Source organism: Crocodylus siamensis, chromosome 1 (genome assembly GCF_052110815.1).
Source record: "Crocodylus siamensis isolate JL-2025a chromosome 1, ASM5211081v1, whole genome shotgun sequence".
Lineage (NCBI taxonomy): Eukaryota > Metazoa > Chordata > Crocodylia > Crocodylidae > Crocodylus > Crocodylus siamensis.
The window spans coordinates 289,055,548-289,077,315 of NC_143395.1; the positions used below are offsets into that span (position 1 = coordinate 289,055,548).

At 39.8% G+C, this 21,768-nt stretch overlaps 2 protein-coding genes across 2 annotated transcripts in view; both read left to right on the forward strand.

Moving 5' to 3' along the window:
* The window catches only part of LOC149874580 (arylsulfatase D-like), a 41,777-nt gene extending 35,504 nt beyond the window's left edge, over positions 1 to 6,273 (forward strand). The window contains exon 13 of the mRNA XM_090064152.1: positions 6,167 to 6,273. The gene's annotated coding sequence lies outside the window, so the exon portion shown is untranslated. The remainder of the gene's footprint in view (positions 1 to 6,166) is intronic.
* On the forward strand, positions 723 to 21,768 carry LOC149874581 (arylsulfatase D-like). Its single transcript, XM_090064181.1, has 10 exons — positions 723 to 978; positions 6,167 to 6,316; positions 7,799 to 7,920; positions 9,130 to 9,252; positions 14,594 to 15,017; positions 17,379 to 17,515; positions 17,743 to 17,877; positions 18,924 to 19,086; positions 20,108 to 20,229; positions 20,701 to 21,768. The coding sequence occupies exons 1-10, from the start codon at positions 899 to 901 to the stop codon at positions 21,069 to 21,071; spliced, it is 1,827 nt and encodes a 608-aa protein (XP_089920307.1). The 5' UTR covers positions 723 to 898; the 3' UTR covers positions 21,072 to 21,768.

Consider the following 21,768-nt stretch of genomic DNA (forward strand, 5'->3'; position numbering starts at 1 on the left):
TGGATGGACACAGCCTGAGAACTGAGCGGGGTATCCCATAACACAAGATCACACCCTTCAAGGCAGACAGGTTGTCTAATGCAACAAGGACACACAGCCTGGGAACTGAGGAAGTATGTACCATACTGTCCCATTCTCTAGGAAGGGGCCCCCAAGGCCAACATGGACAAAGGGCACACACCAGCAGCCCATCTCATGCACCCTACTGAAAGGGACCTATAAGCCTCGGCATCCCACCTCCAGATTGCTGAGACCTAAGAAAGAGAGCCTCAGAGTGGAGCCTGCATCCTAACCAGATGTACCTTGACTCCGATGACAGCCCTAGGATTGGAAGATATAGAATAGCTTTATTGTTTATATTGTTGCTTTTCTGTTATTATTCTGTATCAGTAAATTTGCCTGTTATCAACTGGCAGGTGTTGTGGTCAGTCTGAGGGTTGTGCTTGCCCAGAACAAAGTTTTAGGGATTGGGCCCAAATCCAGTGCCAACAGTGATAGGAGGAAAAGTTTTTGGCCAGATTTTCAAAGGTGCTCAGGAGCTTGTTTAATGGTGCACCTTACAAAGGGGAGAAGGAAGCTGTGGGGCTGAACACAGAAACAATTTCATTCCTTGTCTTTTCTCTCTCTCTCTCTCTCTCACACACACACACACACACACACACACACACACACAAACATATGCACTGAGAAAGAAGAGAACACCATCTGCTGTCAGAATTATTTTCCTTTTTTCCTTCATGAGTAATTTTCCCTCATTCCCTTACAGCAGTTTACACTTCTAAGAAATATTTTTATTTGCCCTCATTCCCTCTCCGACCTTGAGAACACTCATCCTTGCTGTAAGCTCTTGCTCAGGCTTCCTGCTTCCGGCTGGGAGCTTCAGCGATCTGCCTCTGAGATGGGGGTCGCCCAGCAGTGTTATACCACTGGTACCAAGGAGAAGGGGAAGTATTGGGAAACCTTCTCTTCATGTGGAAGGTGTGTTGTTTCAGATTCCCTGGAACATGGCCAGAACTGTATATTCTTTCTGTTTTCTGCACAGGCTCCCAGGCAGGCTTCAGCCCCCGCCCCCCTTCTGTTTTGATGCAGAAAGCTGTTTCAAAGTACTAGGCTCTAGTACAAAAAGAAACTCTGTTTTTCTTTTCGGGGCTGGCTGGCTGGCTTTCAAATCAAATTGCATCTCTGCTTGACCTCCCATCTGCCCTTCTTGCCAGCTCTCTGTTTAGTCACAACGGATATTTGTGAAAGGACTGACTCACTCTATTATAAATAATGGAAAACAACATGTGGGCAGAGTCTGAAAAGAGAATAGCAGTTTCTTATCCTACAGTTCCTTTCTTCCTCCAGTATTTTCCAACTCAGCTCTCTCGTCTGGTTTTGGATTTGGTGCTGGGCACAAATTCCATTCACTTAAAGTATTGAGAGGTTTACTGTGGAGTCTCTCTGATAGACTGGGAACATAATGTACCCTCTACGTATATTACATGTGGTCTTCATGCCTTCTCTAGGAATTGTACACTTATGTGGCAACGTTTCCCCTCATGTATCTCATTTAATAGAATTGTTTCTACCACTATTTTTTCCTCCCTTCTGGTATCCTGCAGTCCTGTTTGTAGAGAATCTTGAATCAGAGAAATTAAGGCTAAAGACACATTTTGATCCCCTAGTACTACTTTATGCAGGGTTCAAATTACAGGGGAGCTTAGGGAGGCTGAGGCCACATAAGAGACAAGAACCCCTCTGTAAGATTTGAGAATCATAACCTGGGGAGGTCTTTAATTTTATTTGGGCATCATGATGGGCAGCCCAGGTTTTTTTTGCAACCCCAAAGAGTCAAAGTATAATTCAAACCCTGACCTCATGTACTTCAAAAGCGGATAAATTTTACTTTCAAGCAATTTAGCTGAGCCTGACATGCCTTTCTGGGTTCTTCAGTAATACAGATTAGTGTTTAGATTTGTAGTATTCAAGTAATAGGCAATCCACTACTTCCCTGTGGAGTTGCACTAGTGGTTAGCTGCCCTCAGTGGTAAAATGTGTGTTTTATTCCTAATTTGAAATTGTCTGCCTTCAGCTTCCAGCCTTTGGTGGTGGCTGGTAATTTTTTTCTTCAGAATAGTTGTTTCTTAGTACCTAGTATTTTTTTCCTGAAAGTATTGATACAATGTAACCAAATTGCTTTTCAGTCTATTTTTTTATGGAGCTGTCAGAGTATATGGCATTTTCTCCAATTCTTGAATCATTTTTGTGGCTGTTTTCGTGTTTTTGTGAACTGTCTCGAATTTTTACCTTCTTGCTTGAGTAGTTAAAAAAGATAAAATCAACCAAAATGAAAATGAACCATGGAAGTAAGGAAGAATACAGATAGGAAAAAGTTGAGTTTTGTGAGAATTACACTATTCCAGTATCAGTCTTACCATTTTACAGAAGTAAAATTACTCTCCTACTCCTCTTTTTTATCCATTGGTTCTTTTTGGCAGTGAATTGAAGTGGCAGCCCATGATGACTTGCTTGTCCATTATGATCACTAAATTCTTTTCAAAATCCCAGCTTCCCATTATACAATTCCCTAATCTGTATGTCTACATGCCTTCTTCCTCAGTGTATGACTTTATTATAAACTGGTCTGTATCAGAACTCATATTGTTTGACTAGGCTCAGTGTATACTGTAATTACACTGTCATTCGGCATGGTTTGTGCTTGTCCAATAGAAATTTCAGTATGTTAAAACATATATTCTCTCCTTTAGTCTCTTCTTTTTTTTTTGTCTTCCCCAAATGGTCCTCCCTTTGTACAAATCCCAGGTTGACCTTCCTAATTTGCAATTAGTAAAGTTGCCCAGCCTACCAATTTCTCAGGAATCAACTAGGAGGGAAACATCTTTTAAAAATAATATTTTGACACTACACTGAATGGTCATATCCTGCATGGAACACTTAACCTTCACTCCCCAGGGTAAAACTAGTGTAGGAATGAGAATCTGCAGGATTTTTTCCAAGATATAACCATTAACCTAAATTAAACAACAGTTAAAAAGGCTTTCTTAATTGCACCAGGTGGTGATGTCCTGTAGTTGGAGACAGACATTCTTATTAAAGTCTGCATGAAAAACAGCAGTTTTTTAATTAGATGCTTATCTAATGGAGTTTAAGAGTTTAAATAAAAGCAAGGTTCATTCTTCTGAAGAATTTACTTTGGTTATGTATCAAATTGCCTCATTAATGATGATGCAGGGTGAATCAGCAAGAAAATATTATTGCAGGATGTGTTCCATTTACTCATTTCCCCTCCACCATCAGTCATTCAGTCTTACCTGTGTTGAGTAATCAGACCTTGTCCCATACTTTATCCCATACCTGAGGAAGGATTTGGACATGGTTGCTTTACAGTGTTCAGCAATGGTGCATAACATCTTAGGATATCTTTTGTGAACCTGCAGGTGACATATACAATCAATAGTTGCTTTGGTTACTTAAATTGGAATTTATCCTTGACACTGGAATTGCCAGTCAATGGAGTTATCAAACCCTACTACTAACACCAAAAACAAATTTTAAAAGACCTTCAGAACCTGGTAACATGACAAAATTAGGGTGCTTGTGGATGTTAATAAAAAGAGTGTCATGAAGTCAAGCTGTCCTTATTTTCTTTTTGTTTTATATTGTGGGAAGTTGGCAGAGTTTGCTTCTTCTAGTTAGCATACCTTTTACAATCCTTTTGGTGCTGTTATTTTCCAGTATTCTTCAGTACCATCACTGACTGAGCAGAGCTCTAACTGTATCACAATCGTGCACAACGCTGGAGGTTTTAACACAAATATAACACTGTGTAGTGAGTTGGAAAAGGCAGTGTGGAGTTCTCCTTTCCTCAGAACAAGTAATGCACCAAAGTGAAACAGTTACTTTCAGGCCCGACTGTCTCATGTGACTGCACAAATCCCTGCCACAAATTCTTATTAGAGTCTAGCATAAGAACAGAAAGTTTACTCTAAGGAATTCAATTGATGTGGCTGCATGGTCTTTACAAATACTCAGGAGCTGACTAAGCCTTTATATTATTTTAATTGTTTCTCATTTTGTCTTTGTTTCAAATTTGTTGGTGAGGTGACCACTGTTCTTTACAATTGATGATATATATTTTGGAATAAATAACTTGACAGCAAGTCTTTTAAATTAAAGGCTCTAAAGTTGTTTAAGAGATTTAGGATATTTTCTCATGCAGGGCCATGACCTGCTGCTGTTTTTACATGAGTAACATTACCCTTTACTGCAGCAGTGACTTTGCCCTGCAGCAGAGGTGTCATACAAACAGCCTGTAGGCTGGATCTAGCCCACAGAGCTATGCAGTGTGGCTCACAGGGCTTATAGAGAGGTCTGGGATTTGGGGGTGGGGCCTTCTACCAAAACCCAGGGCATGGAGCCCCACTGGGAATATATGGAGGCGGGGGGGGGGGGCTGAGGAATGCCTGGATTAACCCCCTCTTCCCCTGTGGCTCACTGATGCTGCTTCCCCTGTGGCCAACATTGCATCCAAATCCCACCCAAAAGGAGTCCTGCAGTCCAGAACCAGATCAGGGGCCCAAGCATGTTTGCCACCCCCGCTTTAGAGTTAGGACTTTGCTTTAATTTACATTTGCAACAATTACAAGCTGCATGTTCTAAACAAATATGCTTCATGCAATACAAATAAATTAGTAAAACAATATCATAGTAGTTTGTAGGTCATTAAAATGGCTGCATCTATCACTCTGGTTAGGTAACATGTATGCATTTTAGCAGCTCAGAATGGCAGAAAAGAACATAGTTTGAAGTCCACTTTTTACAGAATTTAGTGTTATTTACAGTTTCTTTAATTCTGTTCCAAGCTGACTAAACCTTATTTACTAAGGCTAAGTACAGACCGCCAAAAAGCCCAAGGCTGAATCTATTCAAACTTCTTAGTTTAGTCTAAGCTGTGTAGAATGAACCAATAAGCAAGTGAACAGACATTCACTTTTGATTCCAGAAATACAGCCGCATACCTGTAGTGGCCCAGGCCAGAAACTGGGTGGGGTACAACAGGTGCTAGAGCACACCTCCGTGCTCAGCTGAAGGAGACAGCTTGGGCCAAGGCTAACCTACCCACCCTGCAAGGGGGAGGGGCGGGTTGCAGGGGAGGTGCAAAGCATCCTGGGATGCTGGAAGACTGAGTTAACTGTGATTCTGGAGGGGCAGAAGTTCAGTAAACTGATTTAGCCTAAATTAAGTAAGTCATACTACATCCATCCAGATTTATCTTAAACCAGTTTCAGCCATTTTAAAAGTGGTTTATGTGCACTGAACTCCTGTTTTGTTACAGATTTGAACCAGTTTTCCAGTCAGTTATACTAGTTTATGTGTAATTTCTGTCCCTAGCCAAATAGTAATATTATCAAAAGTGCCTAAGTGACCTAATTCCCCTTTGCAAAAATCAAATTGCCATTAATTGTCAAAGACCTTTAGGCTCCTAAATGCATTAGCTACTTTTGAATATGTGAATTAGAAACCTAAGTCACTTAGGATAAAAAATTTAAATATACCCATCGCTAAAATTATCCAGCTAGCATACCAGTTCTCTCTGCCATCTCAGGCCCTAGAGGTAGACCTACACAGCTTAAGACTTTGCTCTATAAAGGCTACTTCAGCCCAATGACTTTGAGGAGTGTGGCTGAGGGGTGAGGATGTCAGTGGTTGCATCTACACAAGACATGGCACAAAGTGTGATGTGATGCTACTGTGCAGTAGTAATGACCTACTGCGCAGGCAGCATCACCTAAAAGCCGTTTGGCAACACTACTGAGCAATAACTCCAGTTACTGCTCAGTCACTTACAAGCACCTGTATAAACAAGTACTAAATGACTGTGCAGTCAGCGTCTCATGTAGACATGGCCAGTGGGTAGAAAAAAAAGGGGTGAAAAGCATTAGAAAAGCAATAGACCTTCTTGCCTTCTGTTCAGAGAACATGCTTGTGCAGGTAACTGCTCCACATCTCACATTTAGTTTCCCTGATCGGTTGCACAACAAGGTCTTCAAAGAGTTCAGGGGCTGAGTTGCATCCTGAGTGGTATCAAGTCTTGAATCATCTTATTTTCCCTGTACATAATACCAGAGGTCATCAATTTAAAAGCCTTTCTATTGTATTTCAGGAGCTATCTAGCCACTCTGCTGGCTTTCTGTTTATTTCTACAGACGTGTGGAATGAGTGCAGCTATGGAGTCTAAGCCAAATATACTGCTACTAATGGCAGATGACCTGGGTATTGGCGATATAGGTTGCTATGGCAACCATACTATAAGGTAAAAGTTCTCTCAGTACTAAATGTGTCTATGTAAATGAACTAAGCTTTTAATTTATTTCTTTTAAAAAAGCATAAAATAAGAAGGGCTTCTGCCTCAATAGCAGTCCAAGACCACTTCACTTCATGCATACAAATGCTTTCCTTAAAGTCTGTGGAGCCATTCAGATACAATTTAACACAGATATGTGTGGACTCACTGAAATAAACAAGATAAATAGAAACCGGGAAAGGAAGCAAAATCTGATCTAATACTATTCTTGCCACTTTCTAAGTTTTAATATATATTAATTCTCCAACTACTTGCCTTATAATTATAGAATCATAGAATCAATGAGTCGGAAGGGACCTAGACAGATCATCTAGTCCGACCCCCTGCCACAGGCAGGAGGGAGAACTGGGGGTGGCAGGGGATGTAAGACCCCAGCCAGGTGCCTATCTAGTCTCCCCTACATTATGCTCTAGCCCTTGCATAACTCTTATATATATCTTACTCTTCATCTGTTTATATCTATGTGCAGGCCCCACACTTTCCACACTATGCTTTTCCTCTGTCCCTTATTTATTCTCTTTCTCCTTCCTTCCAGCCACATGATGCCTCTCTGACCTGGATCATGTGTGTTGGCACTGACTATGTACTGCTGAGGCATGGCACATATATACTCTGCCCCTCCAAGGGGAAAATCTCTGAGACTTGACTTGAAGCAAAAGAGTATTTGGAATATATCTTCAAAACCCGTAGACACTTTTCAGATCTCCTCCTCCTCTTGGGAAAACAGAGCCCTTTGGCAGGCAATCCTTGAGGCTTTTGCTTGATGTGATTGTGCTGGGGTCACAGGGAGGAACACTACAGTCATTCAGAACCCACCTGGTGGTGAAGACAAGAGGAGCTGGGAGGCCAGTTTTCTTTCTGTCACTTCTACATACAGATGTCCAGGGAGAGTTAGCATGTATTACCCTGTAAATATATTACTATATGCTACAATAGATGGGATGTATTCCTAGCATAGAGTTCCAAGCACAAGAGAAAAGGTTTGAGGTCAATGAATTCTGAAATACTAGGATGCAAAATAGTTGCTAAAGGTCATCTTTGCAAATCTTAGACAGATAAATCAGATCTTCTTTATATTCTGCTTAAACATGTTACTTCAGAGGTTTCATGTTTGCAGATAACATAATATTTAAAGCCAGTGGCCTGATGTAGAGTTCCCACTACAAACAAGATTTTCCTTCAAGGATGAATTTCTCCAGCCTTAATTCTGAAGCCGCTAAAGTCTGTTCGCCTTTTGAAAGAAACACATTACCTGTCATAAACCTGATGAAACAGGAATGCTCTCAGGGATACCATCTGAAAGACTTACTTGTCTCACTTACCAGTATGCTTCAATTTCTTTGAAAACGTTTCATGTTTGTTTGAAGTTTGTTTCAAGTTCATCCCTCAGCTTGCTACCCAGCTGCTTTAACATGTCTCTGTTTTTTTTAGGACCCCAAATATTGACCAACTTGCAAAGGAAGGAATAAAACTCACTCAGCATATTGCTGCAGCTCCTCTTTGTACCCCAAGCAGAGCAGCCTTCCTGACTGGAAGATACCCCATCAGATCTGGTTGGGCACATATGCAGTGATACAATGCCATATAAAGATTCTAATAAGAAATTAATAATCTGATTGCCAATTTTGAAAATTCTATCTATTATTTTACTCTATTTTCAGCTTCTGATTAACACATTGTCATAATACCTTTGCTACACGAAAGTCACAAAGTCATAGGAGAAGCAAGAAATCTGTCTATTTTAGGTCAACAGTTTGCACAGGAACAAAGAGCTGTTATCAGATGTGGCTAAATGTGGCTTCTCACCATGATAACTTCATGCTATAGAGAGGACAAAATGTTGTAGCTTTTCAAACCATTACTGATGGCTAATTGATTTTTGAGATCCTGCCAGTCTCTTTAAGGGAACTTGCCATGCTGCTGCTGTTTTTGCATGGCTACATCCAGATACACTCTTATTTGCCTCTTGGCTGCAGAACTACATTTAAAGAAGTTTCCTCTGAATGCCAGAACAAAGTGTTTCAGGATAGCTCTGGCACAAGTTACAGTCTGTTGGATTCTACATTTATCTCTATTTGCATAGCACAATGTAAACCAGAAGGGGCCAGGCTTCTGAGGCTTAACTAATTTTTATGAAGAATTAAAGAGTTTTAGACAAAAAATCTGTTATATATCTATTTTAGATACCCAATATTGATTTAAAAATATATGGGGGTCATGTACCATATTTTAAATATATACAATATCTAAAATATATGTTCCCAGTATTATAACATCAGAATGTTTCACAATCTTTAATAACATTGTCCTCAACCCCAACATAAATAAATGCTGTTATCCCCATTTTACAGTTGGGAAACTAAAACACCATGAGATAAGGTGACTTTTGTAAGTATGCAGAAGCCTGAAATAGGACAGGGAATTAAATCCAGGATTTACAAACCCATATTAACACCGTAATTTCTTGGCCATTCTCCTTGTCTGATGCTGAAAGTGGTGCCAATCTGGTTTCTCTCTCACATAATACACCTTAACTATCTCATGTAATATACATGTTGCAATATACAATGCGAATTCCTACCCTGCTCCAATAAACTAATGTATTAGCTTTTTATTTTTGGATCTTGATTTTGTTTATTTGCATGCTTAATTTTACCACTGTGAATAGTCCCATTGGCTTCAAAGAAAAGGATTTCTATGAAAAAAAAGTGGGGGGGAAGCAAGAAAAAAAATAACCAAGTTTATTTTATCGTATCTTGCAGGCATGGCTTCGGATAATAGGTATCGAGCTCTTCAGTGGAATGCTGGCTCAGGAGGACTCCCTGTGAATGAAACCACTTTTGCCAAGCTGTTGCAAAAGCAAGGTTACACAACAGGACTTATAGGTAGGTTGAAACATTTTGTATCAGGAGGGTTTCTGACATAAATGTACTGGTCACGGTACCTATACATAGTAAAAACTGTGGGCTACTGAGGCTTGTGTTTTTGTTATTTGATAATGTAAGCATATCACCAAACAGATTATAAATTTTAAAAAAGGTCCATGAGGTGGCATGATTATTATAATTGGAACATGCGAGCATTGTATTCAGCCTGGGAGCCTTTCCAAACTTTTAACAGATCTCTTTCAGTGCTTCCTTTTATGTATAAATGTACATCCAACAACATTAATGGCTTTAATTATTGAATTTAACTTCACAGGGCAATGGCAAGGGCAAGGGCAACTAGAAATTAACCCAAAGGAACCTATTAACTGCAAGTAGGTGGTATCTGAATGGCTAATATAACATTTTGTTTGGTCAGAGGGCCCAGCTGTGTTCAGAAACAGCTTGTTCTATTTCAGGGTTATTTAGTAACATTTATAAAACACTTTGAAAATGTAAAGTCATATCTAAGGCCTACCTCCCCAGAGTTCCTTTGATTTCACTAGAACAGTGATTCTCAACCAGGGTGATACAGCACCTTGGGTACCAGGAGATCCTATTGCCAAACAATATTAGCAATCTTAGGTGTGCAAACAAACACACAATTCAAAAGATAAGCCCAAAGATTTCAAATAGGAATCTGTAGCATCTAGAACACTTTGACCTGTTGTGGTCTGAGCTCTTTGCAACAAAAGAATTGTTCTATTATTTTTCCATAGTCAAGAAATGAGGTGCCTTGAGTCTAAAAAGGTTGAGAACCACGGCACTAGAAGTTGGGTACCTAACTACTAGGCCTGTGCGAAGCAACTAATATTCGCTTCAGATTCAGATATGCCCAATTCAGGGGACAGTGATTCAATTCGGTGATTCAAATCACTGTCCCAAATCAATTCAGCCAAATCTGATTCGGAGATTTGGCAGCCGCCAAAGGGGCCAAATCTCCAAATAGAATAGGCCCCACCCGCTCTCCCAGCACAGTCAATAACTGCCCCACCCATTCCAAGTGTTGGCTCTTTAAAAAAAAAGGGGGGAAAAGCCCCACACTAACCAGCTCCTGCCAGGTGGGGGGGGAGGGGGGCGATCCCCACTGCAACATACTGCCCCGTACTGCATGGGGGCTTTGCCACAGGCCCCTAGAAGCCCTGGTGCCTGGTGCAGCAGCAAGTGAGTGTGGGGATTTTTTTTTTTAAAGAACCAGGAGCTGAGGGTGGCCAGGGCAGCCATGGAGGAGTAGGGGGGCTGGGAGAGCAGGCAGGGGAAGGGGGCTTGTGGCAGAGCCCCACACACAGTGCAGGGCAGTGGGGGGCAGCGGGGATGGGGCCTGGCAGGGTCACCCCATAGTCCCCTTCACCCTCCTCCAGCCTCCCCCGCCTCCTACTTACTGGCATGGAGTCTGGGTCCAGCTTTCTGCAGCAGCGAATGGGGACTGCCCAAATCTCCGAAGCTTTCTGAATCTTTTCGGAATCAATTTGGAGAGCTTTGAATTGATTTGGACCTTTTTGTTGGTCTCCTGATTTGATTCAGATTCAGAGATTTGGCTGCTAAATTGGGCTGAATCTCCTCTGAATCGAATCAGCACTCAAAGCTCCGCACAGCCCTACTAAATACTGTTATGGTTTTGAGCCTAAAAGTTTCATGCAAAAAAATGTAGTCAAATTATTAATACTGGGCCTCTCACCTACTAGTGATACTCATTTGGAAAAGTAGGGGTTTCATTGCATACTCTTTCATATATTCTGAGGAGGAAGAAATGTGTTGAAAAATCCGAGATTTTCTATATTTACATATATACTATATTAAAGCAAATAATAAATATGAGTATATAAGAGACAAGAAGAAATGCCAAATAGAATGACATGGAACCAATAAACTGTGTTTGTGGGCAAACCTTCCAGAATAGAGACTATTTTGTCTTTTCATTAGAATATTTTTAAAACAGTCTACATGCACTTACATAAAATCTTAGCAATATAAATTACAACTTAGGCAGGCCTATTTTCTTCAGATATTCAGTAGACCAGTGTGTCAATCCAGTCCAAAAATTGCTATCCAAACAATTTATTAGTCCTCTATCCCTTCAAGCTCCTATTGCTTTTGATCTCAGATGTACATAGGTCCATGCAAATCTCAGGTAACTGTAGAGCAAAAACACTGACTCATTCTGCTTCCCTTTCTTCTTGCTTTTCCCTTCACCCTTCTTATCAAAAATGTTCCAGTATCCATGTCTATGTACAATATTCATAGAGTCAGTCAGCAATGCTTTATTTCCAACAGAGTCACACTTCCACTATTGTCTAAAATTATGTTAACGTTTTGAGACGCACGTTTCAGTGGAACTTGCATGGTCATTAATGAAACATTTCAATGATGATTCTTTGACTGGGTTTTTCTTTTGTCTCACTCTCATTCATGCAGTTTGGCCTCTGCTCATTAGTAATTGTACCAAATCAGCTATTAGATAAAAGTGCCCAAAAAGCCCCACTGATGCGCTCAATCTATACACATGTTGGGCAAGGCTGTCAGCTAACACAATGGCTCTTCTGGGCATGCACTGAGCTCAGCTCAGGGACTCACCAAGTTTAAGTAAAGCACTCTTTTTTTTAATGTCTGTAAGTAGCCTATGTCCCTACATTAGGGGAAGGCCTACATTTATTTAGGACTGACCTTGAGCTCATTTTAAATCAACCCAAACTCCATAACATCTTTTCCTCATGTACATCATACTTTTAACCCACATCAAAATTATCCACATTGCACTTCATATTTTCAAATCAAAATTCTCTCATGCCATGTGAAGCACAGGTCCTTTAAAAATCAGTCTCTGGAATATTTATGTATTTTTGTCTCTTACAGTCAGTAGAGACAGCATGTGAGCAAAAAGAAGCCTGAAGCCAAAAACAAGGAATTGTGAGATTGTCACTAGCAGAGTTTCTGTGCTTGAGGCCAGCAGTAACTAGAAAGGTTGTGACACTGCCTGGAGGGATGAGCAAGGAAACAAGCTTCAGCAGCACTAACCTTATACCTAATACTTTGAATAGCATCCAGTCTTGGGGTGAAATACTGCTGGGGATCTAGCATAAGAATTTATGCTATGCATGGTCAACAGGCATGGATTTGAGGCCAGTTGTTAGCTCTCCACTGAAAGTTAGGGTCAAGATACCCTTGGATTATCATGAAACATTCTCTTGTGTGTCCCACTTTAGGAGGGCTTGAGGGTCAGAGCAGGGAGCCTGAGTATTATTAAGTCTCTGCATGTGTTGCTAGCGGTTGGGAAAAGGGGCAGTCTTGTAGACCAGGTAGGTAGGTGACCAGGTAGGTGACTGCAGGCTGCCCACGCTGTAGGCAGGGAAGATAGCACTTGCCACGTAAAGGTAGTCAGGGGCTCAATGGTCAGGAGCCTGACTGAGAGGACAACTGCGACCCGTCAAGGCTGGGTATAAGGGCGAGGTATAGGGGAGGTGAAGCCTTGCAAAAGATCACCCGATTGTTGTCCCATAGTCGAGAGAACCCCAATAGTCAGACATCAACCGCTGAAACAAGATCCGAAGTCATGGCAGGAGAAATTGGGGAAAGACTACACCGGAAGGAGATACCCACTCGGTGTAACAGTGGGGATAGATGGGCAAACACCACCGGGCCTGAGTGTCATGTGACCGGATGTTTGAGGCCAGACAGACACAGTGAGAACATGAAAAATTGCACAGAATAGCAAAACATTTCTACCCTTTTCTAACTTGATGTAATATCTTTCTTTGTTCACAGTCTTAGACTTCTTGTGTTACTATGACTTCCAGCTCACTGTTTTGGCTGCTATAGAAGTCTTGTCAGTTGCCAGAGTTAGATTAGGAATGGACATGTTTTAAGCAAAAATAAGCTAAATGGCATAAAGATAAATCACTGACCCAAATTTAAATACAGTATGTATCTATAACATCATTCATAACCATATGTTACCTCAACACTGATTATTTTATCATAATCTTATCTTGTGTATTCCATTTTACATTGCTCTTGTCTGAAAATGATTTTCTACTATCAACATTGTGAACTATTGCTTAGCTAAAACTCAACAACCAGAGGTACATGGTGTGACTATTTGACTTGTTCCTATGTTATTTTACTAGGATACTTAAAGCAACCCATTTTTATCTCTGTAGGTGGCCTTGTTCAAAACACAGCACAGGGATTTTCATGATACAAGTCATGCTATTGAAAATGTTGGTTTGAATTTGCCCTGCATTTTCTTTTATTGTTGTCATTAAATAATTCTTGCTATTAACAAAAATATACTGTTTCTTAACAGAGAAATTAATAGTAAGTACATATATTCAGAACTGCATGCTGGTATGTGTTTGGCAATAGTAAGTCTTATATTACCATCTTAATGGTTTTGGAATGAATTTGGAGATGTGGAATGTTATGTATAACATCTCTATAAATCATGTGTATATAGTCCTAGATAATAACATGAACATTGATTTTGTCTCTGAGTTTTAGACCTGCATATGGGGCTATATTTTTTCAAGAGCAATTAAAAATTGTCACATGAAATCATTTCCTGGTTGCAATTAAGAGCAATACTGGCACATAAGATCCTTTACTAAGAACCTGATCTATTTTTATCTTTGTAGACATGACTGGTAGCATTAGCTATTGTAGACTGCTTCTTTTTTAATTTAGCCTGATTTTAGTAGACAACCATCAATCCTTCTGGATCATCATGTATGTGTGAAATGTCACCAGGACCTTTGACACCTACACAGGAGTATGGAGGAGTGGAGGCTGCCCAGACCTTCAATCCCCTTTTTAGACCATTGAGACAGTATCCAAATGCCAGAATGAGTCCAGATGTTGGGGCCCTCAATGGTGTAGTTATATGCACATCCAGGAATCAAAACTTAGTCTTCCACATGGCAGATAAGAATTCTACAACTGAACTACAACAGCAGGTTATGCCTGATTAAATATTTGGAAAAAAGCAGCTAAAATTGAGTGTCCATGTCTGAGAATAACACTAAGAAAAATACATAATTTTGTTTAAAGAAGTTTGGAACTGTGAGATGAAGTTCAGAGGGGTAGACCATGCTGTGCAATAAGACTGGGATGGGAAGCCTAAATTGAGGGAATAGTTAGGTCAGGAGAATGAGGCAGGGCCCCGTGTTGAAGAAAAGGCAGGACTGGGATAGGCATAGACTGGAAGGGAAGAGGCCAAGGCAGTAAGGGTTGGAGAAAAAAAACACAATGTTTTTTCTTTAAAATAGCTGCCTTATATGTTAATAATTCATTTTTTTAAAACTTTTAGGGAAGTGGCATCAGGGTGTGAACTGTGAATCCCTCAATGATTACTGTCACCATCCTTTAAACCATGGATTTGACTACTTTTATGGCATGCCATTTACTCTTCTAAATAACTGTCAGAAAAACAAACTTCCAGAGCTGGATGCAGCTCTTCAGGCCAAGCTCTGGTTTTATACTCAGGTAATTGCCCTTGCTGTGCTCACTATTATCATTGGAAAACTTGTTGGCTTGTTCTCCACCAGCTGGAAAATAATCACCTGCATGGCCTTAGCTGGTTTTCTTTTTTTCACACTCTGGTTCTCAAGTTATGGCTTTGTCCAATATTGGAATTGTATCCTGATGAGGAACTATGACATTACTGAACAACCAATGAAGTTGGAAAGGACAGTTTCTTTCATGCTGAAGGAAGCAGTTTCATTTATTGAAAGGTAACTGAACTTTGTTTTTCCGTTAAAAAGAAGAAATAAACAAGAGCTTGAAATAGGTCCAGCTTTCTGCAAAAAAAAGTGACTGTTTCTAGACAACTGTTCTCAAATATTTTTGAACTGCACAACAAAGATATCTGCATACAGATTTGATTTAAACAATCCTGTAATATGACCTACTGGAGCTTTTCAAATGTGAAGGTTTAACCAGGTGATGTATATGCCATGAGCTGGTTTTCAAGTTTAATTATTTGAAGAAAACAGTGAATATAGCTCAAACATATCAGACAAGCTCTAAACTAAATATAACTCTTCATCGAATCATAGGAAATTAAGGTTGGAAGGGACCTCAGGAGGTGATCTAGTCTAATCCCCCGCTCAAAGCAGGACCATCCCCAACTATGTCATCCCAGCCAAAGTTTGTGGGATTGTGTGAGATGCAGTTGAGCTGACACGGGGTATACATGTAACCTAAATGGAAAGGTTTTTCAATGGGAGGTGTGTTCCTAAGTTACTGGTGGTATGTCTACACTAACTTGGGCAACACTTCTGAGGGTGCCCCTCCAACTACCTACTTCTGCTCTATATCCGCCAACCCTGGAAATGATGCAATGTTGGCCTGGAGACCATCATGTTGAGCACACCGGATACCTGACCATCATGCCAAGCATACCATATTCAGAGGGTTCAGGAGTGACAGCAGGGGACACCCTGAGGGTGGCTTTATTGCCTCATTTCCAAGTTTCTCAAATTTTCCAACTGCACAATAATTAAATAAGTTTAATTCTTTCAAAAAACAAGCATAGGCCATTCCTCCTTTTCATTTCCTGTGTACTTATGTCTGCAGAGGAGTAGGGGTTAGATGGAGCCATGCATCTCAGCAGCATTTTCAAGTGCTCCATGGAAGTGTTATAGGCATACCCCTCAATAGTACTGAAAACCCTATCCTATATAATGCACAAAAGTAAGATTTTTATGGGGAATTTGTAATAGACTGCAGCATGGCAGCTTAGACTGTCTCTGGCAACCTAAGTGATACTATTGTAATATGTGACTGCAGCAAACACTACATTCCAAAAATAACCTACAGTCTATTGCCTGTGCTCTTTGTCCTTCACTTTCTCTTTAGAGGACACTTTTTATGTTTCCATACCTCCCACTTCCATTGCTACTAGCCCTACATCCCCTCCTTTTGTTTATAGACATATAAACTTTGTCTACCCAGCCTCTCCTGCTGTTTTGTATCAGACAGGCTTCTCTCTGGTCAAATACCACATTTCTTTTCCAGCTGTTCTTGTTTTATGTTCCAGCCAGCTGTTGCATGGCTTCTCTGCCTGTCTCTCTCTCTGACTATTATTCCTATTCCCACCTATACATCATTATTCTGCATGGAAACAAGCTCTAATTAACTGTATGGTATCTATCAATTATCCCACAACATGTACTATTCTATCCCCTTTGATGGCTCATGCACCTGAATGCCCATGGGGAAACAAAACCCCCATGAAGCACTTAGATAACTGTACAATTCTGTATGTGCCAGGGAAAATGATTTAGACAGTAGCAGGAGCACAAGGGAGTGTGAATCTGTAGGCCAGAGGCTAGAAAGGCTGGCCCTAGGTTCTGGTCCTATATGAATTTTACATGAATTGGTCATTGTTTTACAAGAGAAAAAATAAACCTGCCAGCAATGACTGGAAACCAGGGATCCCCTTCCAAATCTGGGTCTCATTTCCCTTCCTTGAAGGGAATGAAGTTAGGAACCTGATTCATAGAAGCACTTTTGTAAATAGCACTATATATTTATATATATATATTTGTAAGATCTTTGTAAAAATTCAGACGATCTTTGTTAAAAATAAATTTCAAATGCCCACAACTTTTGAGACTGAGATTATGGCTCCCTATCTACCCAGGTGAAAATTGTACGCTCTTTGATAATACATAATGATGACCTTCAAACAATGAGATTTCTGTCTGCTGAGCTACTGTATATCATGTGTCCCTCTCATTTCCTTATTCAGCTTACAGTCTTCCAGGTCTTTATTTTCTCTTTGACATAAGTACTGAAAAACCTTAAATCTCAAAGAGGTAAGGCCCAGAAATTTAGATCTGAGACGATGTTACCTAGGAATTATTGTAAACCTCTGAAGAACAAGTTCCCTTTGCAAAATATGCTATCCTTAGTGAAATTAATGCTTTCTGGTGTGGACACTATGAGAAATGTTGCCCTGCATGGGCTAAGATGACATCTGTGGTGTCGCTGTGGTCCTAGATAGAAAATATGTGTTTGCATATATGAATATAAATGGTTCTAAAATTTTTCAAATGCACAAGAAATAAATAATTGTTTAATTCTTTAAGAAACAAGCATGGACCATTCCTCCTCTTCGTTTCCTTTCTACATGTGCATACCCCCCTTTACACCACAGAGAAATTTCTTGGGAAAAGTAGACATGGCATATATGGAGATAATGTAGAAGAAATGGACTGGATGGTAGGTAAGTACTCTTTGTGGAAGAGACTCCCTTTAAACAAGTATCATTGGATTTTGGCCATAGAAAACTAATGCTAAATGTTTAAAATAGTAGAAAGGTATATTTGTGCTAGGAGGAAGAGGAATCATTATTTGTACTTTGGCCATTTTAATTAATGGACTTAAACTTTGTGTGAATTCATTTAATACTAGACATTACTCTCTGTCTTTCTGTTTATCCTAATTTTTAAGGCAACATTCTTGATGCTATTGATAAGGAAGGTCTGAAAAACAGCACTTTCATTTATTTTGCCTCTGACCATGGAGGACAATTGGAGGCACAAGAAGGAGAAGTCCAATTAGGGGGCTGGAATGGCATATATAAAGGTAAGAAAGGAATGGTATGACCCTTTCAATCTGAAAAATGGAATAAAAAACTAATTTTGCTTGACTAGGGAGGATGGCATGGATTCAATATACAAGCATTATATATTACCTGGGACTGGAAACTTCATTTCTCTGCCTTGTCTTTCCATTGTATAAAATAGAATTATGACACTTACCTAAGAAGGGATGCCCACTTAAAGCCCATAAATCATTTCATGTTGTCCATACAGAAAGTGCCAAAGAAATGCAAAATATTTATATTAAGCTAATTACTAACTGAATTTTTTGTTGAATGTGATGATAAAACAGAAGAATAAAAGAAATAAAACTTTCTCTTTTGAGACTGTAATCTCCTGAAGATCACAAACTGCCCCCTAATATGGGCAAGCCTGTAGATAGTGATGCTCTACTTCAGAGCTAATTAGTCAACTCCGCAGTAAGGTGCATGTGTAGATGCACATGTAAAAGCTACAGAGCATCAATGCCAGACATAACATTTGTGAATGTTTTCATTTATTAAACTGGAGCTTGTTCTGATTTTGCAGCCACACTATTTTAATGAGGAATGAAGATTTTACAGCATAACATTTAGAAATATTTAATATATTCTTTAGACTTGAGCATCCCTGCCCCTCCCATGTCTGTTGTGTAATAAAGTTATTTAGTGAAGAATGTCATCACCCTTAATCCTAAAAAAGCTACCAGACAGTGCACAGTAAGCCATGTGAAGAAAAAGGAAAAAAGTTCTTACTGATGAATAGAATATACTTTAAAGTTGTTTATTTTTCTACTCCTTCCATTGCCAAAACATGAAATCCAGCAGATCTTAATGATACACATGTTCCTTATTTCATGGCTGGACTTTTTCTTCTGAGTTCTGTTGTGTGCTCTGAGCTCTGATGTGTGTGGAATTAAAATTTAACCATGAAATATTAAGCCTTAGAGATAAGCAATGTGTTACTGCCATCTGTCTGTAACTTCATATACAATATATTATATGGATAACTTCTAGAAAGAGTCATAATTGTTACATGTTGCTTCTGCAGGTGGGAAAGGCATGGGAGGCTGGGAAGGAGGAATCCGTGTGCCAGGTATATGTAGATGGCCAGGAGTTTTACCTGCTGATACAGTAATTGATGAACCTACAAGCCTTATGGACATTTACCCCACAGTTGCTTACCTGGGTGGAGGAATACTGCCCCAGGACAGGTATTGTAAAAATGATGCATCTTCGCTACATATAATCTTGTAATGATGACAGTGTCACTTCCTAGATTTTTGCTATATTTCACCTCATAGGCTAAGTACACACAGTCAAAAAGCCTGAGGCTGAATTGCTTCAGTCTTTGCAGTCTAAAATGCATGGATTGAACCAATAAGCAAGTGAATAGACATTCACTTGTGATTCTGGAAATGTAGCCACATGCCTGCAGTGGCCTAGGCCAGAAGCTGGCGGGTGCTAGAACATACCTCCCTTCTTGGCTGGAGTAGACAGCTTGAGCCAAAACTCGTGAGGCCAACCTGTGAGGGGGGAATTTGTGGGAGCGATGCAAAGCATTCTTGGATGCTGGGGGATGGTGAGTTAACTTGAATCTGGAGGGGATCTGGAACAGAAGTTCAATAAACCCATTTAAGCCTAAATCAGTTAAGGCTGATACTACATCCATTCAGGTGTATCTTAAGCCAGTTTTGGCCATTTTGAAAGTAGTTTATATGCACTGAACTTTTGTTGTGTTACAGATTTGAACCAGTTTCCAATCACTTGTACTGGTTTATGTGTAATTTCTGTTCTTAGGCGTAGTGTGACATACATGAGCTTTGATGCTCTGAACTTCTGCTGAGCAGAAGCAAATGTAAGGTAAACTGTCACAGAGGGTCATAGCATGCAGCCTATGAAAGACCTCTAAGGAAGGAAATATTAGGGCCCTTAATAGTTCAATAAAATTAATTATAAATTCAAATTGTTTACATACCATTAAAAAGGATGAACCTAATTCTATCTCTCTCCCTCTCTCTCTCTCTTTTAATAGCATTTTATTTAAAAGGGATTTTAAATGTGTTTATTTCCTAACAACCATCCCAAATGGCCAGATAAATGTGCAAACAAATTCTAAATCTAGTGAGAGTTAGCACTAAGAGTTCTCAGATACACAGAACATAATAAATACTAAATTCATTGCTGCACAGCTTATCTTTTTATCTTTTATTCTACTTCTTTTCATCACCTTAGGGTAATTGATGGCCACAACTTGATGCCTTTACTGCAAGGGAGAGTTCAGCAGTCAGAGCATCAGTTCATATTTCACTACTGTGGGTCATACTTACATGCAGTGCGGTGGCACCAAAAAGACAGTAAGTATAAATACTCTTTCCAGGATGGATGCAAACTCTAGCAAATGTTTCCTGTTTGTAACTACAGCAGCATTAGTACTGTATGCAATAGCATCATCAATTTGACAGATGTTTCCTCTAACATTTTCCACACGCAGTCCAAAATCTTCTATGTCTAGGTATTGACTGATGCCCAAATGGAGAAGCTTTATGGCACAAGAGTATTTACAAGCTATTTAATGCAAACAGAGAAAATGCATTATAGGTAGTTTAATGAAAACAAAGACTGTACTATCCTGCATTCACATTTTTCATATCTACATTATCTATTGTCTTCAAAATCTGTGTCATGTATAAAGGGGTTAAAAGTTTGTGAAACTTATATTTTTCATGGTAGGTGGTTTTGTCTGCATTTGGGGGGGCTTCTCTTAAAAATTGTCCTGCCATTTTATACCCTCTTCTAGTCACTCTATATGGGGTTTTTCTTTCCAGGTGGCACACTATGGAAGGCTCACTATGTAACCCCAAAATTCCACCCAGAAGGTGCTGGAGCTTGTTATGGAAGAGGAATTTGTCCTTGTTTTGGAGAAGGTGTAATCCACCGTGACCCTCCTCTGCTATTTGATCTCTCACAAGACCCTTCAGAGACCAATCCTCTCTCACCTAGCACTGAACCCCTATTTGACACAATAATGAGCAAAATAGAAAGAGCAGTAACAGAGCATCGCAGGACACTGACTCCAGTCCCTCAACAGCTATCTTTATACAACATTATATGGAAACCCTGGCTACAGCCCTGTTGTGGGACATTCCCTTTCTGTTGGTGTGATAAAGAAGGTGACAGTACGCATGACTCAAAGTGAGTGGCGGTTGACAAAAATCCTGTAACAGCAAATGCTTTGCTACAGCCAGCTTTTAATAATATCATTTCTAAATACCATGTCATCTTGGGCCAAATTATACCTAAAATAGCCATCTCCTCCCTTTTTCTCCTTCCTGAGGAACTAAATGACTAAAAACCAAAGACTGGGCCTTAGCTTTTCCCACTTCTCCCTCTCCCACTAGTAAAATGTACTGTGGAAAGCACTTTCTACGTGAAAAAGAACCTACGGAGACTGAGTTCCTAAATATGAATTTTGAAGCCTAACTTTAGGCTTCCATTTCCAATAGAAAATTGGCCATAGTGCATCCAGCTATAGTGGTTTCAGGATTACAGCTGCTTCCTTTTCCTAGATCACCACAGCCTAAAAGAGGCATAATTCATTCAGTCTTTATGTTTGGCTATGTTTATACATACGTAAAAGGCAGATAGACAGAGAGAGAAAGTGGTTTACCGAAGGCATTCTGCAGTTTTTCAACGGTTTTTGAACAAACTGCAGCTTTAATGGAACTAGAGCAAAGTAAATGATCTTAAGCTATGTAAAGCACAATATGGCTTTGTAACTTTTTTTTCAGTTGTACAATCATTACTAAAAGGCCTGTTTTATTACTGAGAAGGGGGTCCTGTTATAGTTTTGCTTTGTAATTGACCATTTTAGTCAACAGCACCAATAAAAATCT

Bases quoted from the DNA above. Each gene is read 5' to 3' on its own strand.
- LOC149874581 (XM_090064181.1), top strand. From the start codon at position 899: ATGGGGGTCGCCCAGCAGTGTTATACCACTGGTACCAAGGAGAAGGGG. The intron at 15,018-17,378 runs GTAACTGAACTT...TAATTCTTTAAG, and splicing joins GCAGTTTCATTTATTGAAAG to AAACAAGCATGGACCATTCC. The intron at 17,516-17,742 runs GTAAGTACTCTT...CTAATTTTTAAG, and splicing joins AGAAATGGACTGGATGGTAG to GCAACATTCTTGATGCTATT.